Source organism: Adiantum capillus-veneris, chromosome 11 (genome assembly GCF_014529385.1).
Source record: "Adiantum capillus-veneris isolate H3 chromosome 11, ASM1452938v2, whole genome shotgun sequence".
Taxonomy (NCBI): domain Eukaryota; kingdom Viridiplantae; phylum Streptophyta; class Polypodiopsida; order Polypodiales; family Pteridaceae; genus Adiantum; species Adiantum capillus-veneris.
Window position 1 is genome coordinate 104,907,119 of NC_140941.1, and position 4,812 is coordinate 104,911,930.

General features: G+C 43.9%; 1 protein-coding gene across 1 annotated transcript; it reads left to right on the forward strand.

Moving 5' to 3' along the window:
- The first annotated feature begins 372 nt into the window (after positions 1-372).
- LOC147447774 (chlorophyll a-b binding protein 1B-21, chloroplastic-like) lies at positions 373-2,742 on the forward strand. Its single transcript, XM_086523489.1, has 4 exons — positions 373-641; positions 1,160-1,262; positions 1,768-2,056; positions 2,550-2,742. The coding sequence occupies exons 1-4, from the start codon at positions 448-450 to the stop codon at positions 2,696-2,698; spliced, it is 735 nt and encodes a 244-aa protein (XP_086379615.1). The 5' UTR covers positions 373-447; the 3' UTR covers positions 2,699-2,742.
- The last annotated feature ends 2,070 nt before the right edge of the window (positions 2,743-4,812 follow it).

A 4,812-nucleotide genomic window follows, 5' to 3' on the forward strand; every position in this document is an offset into this window, starting at 1 on the left:
TGCAACAACCAATAGGACAAGCCCAAGAGAGCAACTCATTTGCTGATGAAAAATTTGCCATTTTTGTGAGCTCTTTATCTTCGTCTCTGTCTAAACTCGTGAGGAGAAAGGCTTCGAAAGCACGAACTATGGCTGGTGGATCGTCCAAACCCACCGTCATATATGAGCCTGGTGTTTCCATGTGCCCATGAGTATGCTCTCGAGCCAGCTAGTGGCCAATTCACCCCATGCACTCATTCGTGCATTCTAGCTAGTTTCACACTATGAGGAGGTAGGAAAAATTTCATGGCCAAGAAAATAATCCACAAAGGAGCCAATGGGAGGCAAGGAAATAGATGGCCCTATCTCGTGGGCTTATCATGCAGCACCAGTGCAGCTACCGAGAAGGCGAGTAGCAAAGTAGCGCTTGTGTGAGGAGGTCGAGAGTGTGAAATCAGAGAGAGAGTTATGGCGACCTCCACCGTTGCTTCCTCTGCGCAGCTCGTTCCCTCTCTCTCCCTACCGCTCACCAGGTCGAAGTTCTTGGGGTCTCCTGCCTTCACACCCGGCGCATTTACCTCCAATGGGTCACGCCTCTCCATGTCGGCAGAGTGGCTGCCTGGGCAGCCCCGCCCCGCTCATCTAGACGGATCTTCCCCCGGGTAAGCTTTCTGCATTTCTCTACATAGTTAATGTCGGAGTCGCCTCTCTACTGAAGCGCGAGAGCTCCAATTTGGGGTTCCGTAGGTGAGAGGGCAAGGTCTTTCTGTGCGTGGAGCCACACATGCGCTGCTGGTGTGGGCGGTTGTTTAGTCTGTGTGGTAATCGCAATGAAGAAATGGTAGCTCGCACGCGGATCGGCTTGGGGTCAGCTTGCTTCTAGTGCTGAGGTGGATGTAGAATCTAACAAACGTGCCGGGCGCAGCTGTTTGCTTGAGGACTACCTATGCTCTGCAGCAGGTCCTTACTTGTTCTGCATGCACATTGCATCACATAGCTTGCAGCTTGCCCTTCAGGATTTCCATAATGCGTTGAAAATGTACCGGCCAGTGGTGTTGACCGCAATAGATTCCGGAGTTCTAGTTTATTCTGCCTATTTGTGGCTCAAGGTCTCGAAAGGCAATTACGGTGCTTGCAGCTGCTTGTTGTCAACTGGCCAACTTGCTTACTTTATTTGCAGGGACTTTGGCTTTGATCCTCTAGGCCTTGCAGAGGTGCCTGAGAATTTTGAGCGATACAAGGAGTCTGAGCTCATTCACTGCAGATGGGCAATGCTTGCTGTGGTTAGTAAAAATACATTTTCCTTGAGTGCCAGCGTTAGGTGATTATAATTTGTCCTCGTTCTTATGTCCTTGCATTATGTATGAAGGACATGAATTAAATTGTTCGTTAGTGAATACAAGTCATGAATTGACATATTTGATGGAAAGATTGTTTATGATGAAATTAATTGCATCCTTGCCGTATCTTCAAACTATGTGCTGCTCTAGCACATGTATGAGGAACACTAATCGAATTCCAAAGCTGTGAATAAATGGTGAAGAGATTGTTAGTGAATTCTAGTTATCTAGATCTTGATATTGTTATAATTGAAAGATTGTTAGTGATGAATCTCAATTGAGATCTTGACGTATCTTCTTACTAAATGCTGTTCTTGCCTCATTTATGAAAAACACCAATCAATTCTATTGATTATCTTGGTAAAAGTATGATTAAGTCATTGTTAGCGATGAAGACAAATTGCACAGGTTTCTCACAATCTAACATTAGCATTGTTTCCCAATGCAGCCTGGTGTGCTACTCCCAGAGGCACTTGGTCTGGGCAACTGGGTGGATGCTCAGAAATGGGCCGCCACTCCGGGTGGCCAGGCTACGTATTTGGGTAACCCTGTCCCATGGGGCAATCTGCCAGTAATTCTTGCAGTGGAGGCTTTTGCTATTGCCTTCGCTGAGGCACAGAGAAATTATGAGAAGGACCCAGAGAAGCGGAAGTACCCTGGTGGGCCCTTCGATCCGCTCGGTTTCTCTAAGAATCCAAAAAAGTTTGAGGAATACAAGCTCAAGGAATTGAAGAATGGTAAGCTGTCTACTCTCTTTTTTCTTTACTAAAGTCAATTACATGCATTACAGGTTTTGTGCTGTGATAGTCGAATGAGGATCTTCATGTATATGTAGTATGTAAAATGAGGTAAGACAGGTATCTTAGTAGTCTCACAGGATGTCAATGAGCAGCTGGAATGAGGATCTTCATGTATGTGTAGTATGTAAAATGAGGTAAGACAGGTATCTTAGTAGTCTCACAGGATGTGAATGAGCAGCTGTGATTAGAAGAAGTGCTTGCTTGTGAATTACACTTTGATTTTGCAAGAAACAATGCTACCTTAGCTAAAGATATAGATTAATCTTCATAATGTATGCTGAAGGATTGGCTCGAAGGGATTTGTGCACGTTTGTGGAAAATCTGTCTTACTGCCCATGCACTATTCATATTCACCACAGATTTCTGTACCACAGATTTCTGTTTGGAAAGTGGGTCTTTGAGTCTTAATGTGTACTCTTTGCTTTTCTAGGTCGCTTGGCACTTCTTGCATTCGTGGGATTCTCAGTGCAGGCTGCCGCTCTCCCTGGGACTGGGCCCTTGGAGAACCTCTTCACCCATCTTGCCGACCCATGGCACAAAAACATTGCAGAAATTGTAATTCCCCGAAGTGTGTTGTAAACTGTATAGAGATGTCTTTGGTCTTATGAAACAAAATTTTTCTCTTTCCTGTGTAATTTGCTCTTCCCTTTTATAACTGGCTATGGAGTTTGAAGAGTTCGACCCATATTGAATAATCGACCCATATAGAATATTCTGCTAGCCTCATCGAGAATGCCAGCAGTCTGGAGAGGGTGTAGGATTTTCCTAATGTCCTCTGGACGTGGGAGAGAGAAAGGGAGGAGGGAACATTTTAGGCCCATACTGGTAAAGTGCCATCTAGTAGGTGGCCAAGATGATGTCTACATTTTGAGATTTCGTTGACAGCGGCCCTGACTTCACGTACCTCAGTGGAGCTGTCTACTTGGGCTTGTTTAAAGAATATTGTAATCTGCATTGCACAGTGTTGCATGCTCAGAGCAGAAACTTTTGTTAACCAGTGGAATCGAGCTTGGCCAAAGGCAGTCGGAGATGGGAAGATTGAACTCATGGTATCGAAGATGATATATAATGAACAATGGGGCAAGGTGCGCGGAGATGGAGGATGCTACTACATTCTGGTGAGAGAGAGAGAGGGGAGAGAGAGGGGAGGGGGGGGGGATTAAAGAGGGAGAAAATTGAAACGGACCTCTCACAATGTTGTAGCCATTAAACTCGTGAAGTTTGATGCTTGCATTTGAATGGCAAAACCAGTTTGAGGGAAAAAGTAATTACACAAACATATAAAATTTTCATCAGGGTAGATTCAAAGAGCAAATTTATCAAAATAACCAGCAATTTGTGCAATCTAACTCTATTTTCGCGAATGTTTCATGTGGAGTTTCTACCTTGCCCCCTTCCTTCCATCAGCTGTTTTGATTCTCCAACCAGTTTAAGGCCAGAGCTGAAAGCACACTTTTTCCGAACACAGTGATGTTTAAGTCCACCAATAAATGAAGGCCACTCAAAAGACTTCATCGAGCTATAACTTAAAACCCATCTCATTGATTTGTTTCCTGCACTCTGCTGAAATAGGTTCATTATTTAATTTTTCTCTCAACTACACATTGCCTAGGTCAAGCTTTTACTGATCTATAAGAAAATGCCATACTAGCCGGTGACATACTAGCAAATGATTTAATTACTAAAAAGTAAGATTTGCATTAGATGAAAATTAGATGTAAATAAATCAAGTTGTCTCATTGAACCAGTTGTCAGTTATGTCTTTTTGTGACTCATTCGCACATTTAATTACAAATGGCAAGAAATTCACTTCACATTCACTATAAATAACATTATGCTTTTTATCCACGTGGACATTTGGACCCCTCAATGACTCTTTACTGTTGGTGCAATGTCCAGAGTTCTTCTGGGAGGATGGTTGTCTTTACTTTGGAACCATGTCGAGAGTTCTTATGGGAGGATGGTTCTCTTTACTTTGGTACCGTCCACATCCTGAAACCCCCCATTAAAGATATTTTCTTGTATCTTTGCCCTTATCCAAGATGTGAGCTCTCATATATCGACCTCGTACTTGCTAGACGAATTGGAGAAATAAAGCAAGGGCTGTCGGATGGAAGGGAGAGCCCCATTAGTTACAAGTGCATGGTTGGTTGAGAGGGTCCCCAAGTTTGCAAACAACAAAGCACTATAGGCCCTCCAACTTTGTGGTGGGACGAGGCTCTTACATGCTTGTCGGCCCCCCCCAATGCTATGTAGGAATGATTGGGGCCTTTCACAAGCCGCTTGCATATGTTAGTGGGTCCAAGTGCATGGCCATCGCCTAGAGATTTGGATGGGGAAAGGAGACGACCCGAGCTTCTGGTGGCCCATGTTTATGAACTCTATTAGGCGAGCCTAGTTGTCCTCAACCTAAGGATACACGAATCTCAATGGTAAACAAACCCTTAACCTTAAGGTTTGGTTCAAATTGTAGTCAAATAAACTTAAGAGGGACGTGATGTCCCTATGGCATCCATAGGTTGATCGAAAAACGGAACCACCCACAGGACAGGCGAGTGAGTGTAGCATAGATATTCATCACCTTTTCAACAACACTAAATCTAGATAGCTAATAGCTTCATATGATGCTCTATTGCAACTTTCTCAAAATTACTTCATCAACAGCCGCTCTTTCACAACCGTGCACATTGTGA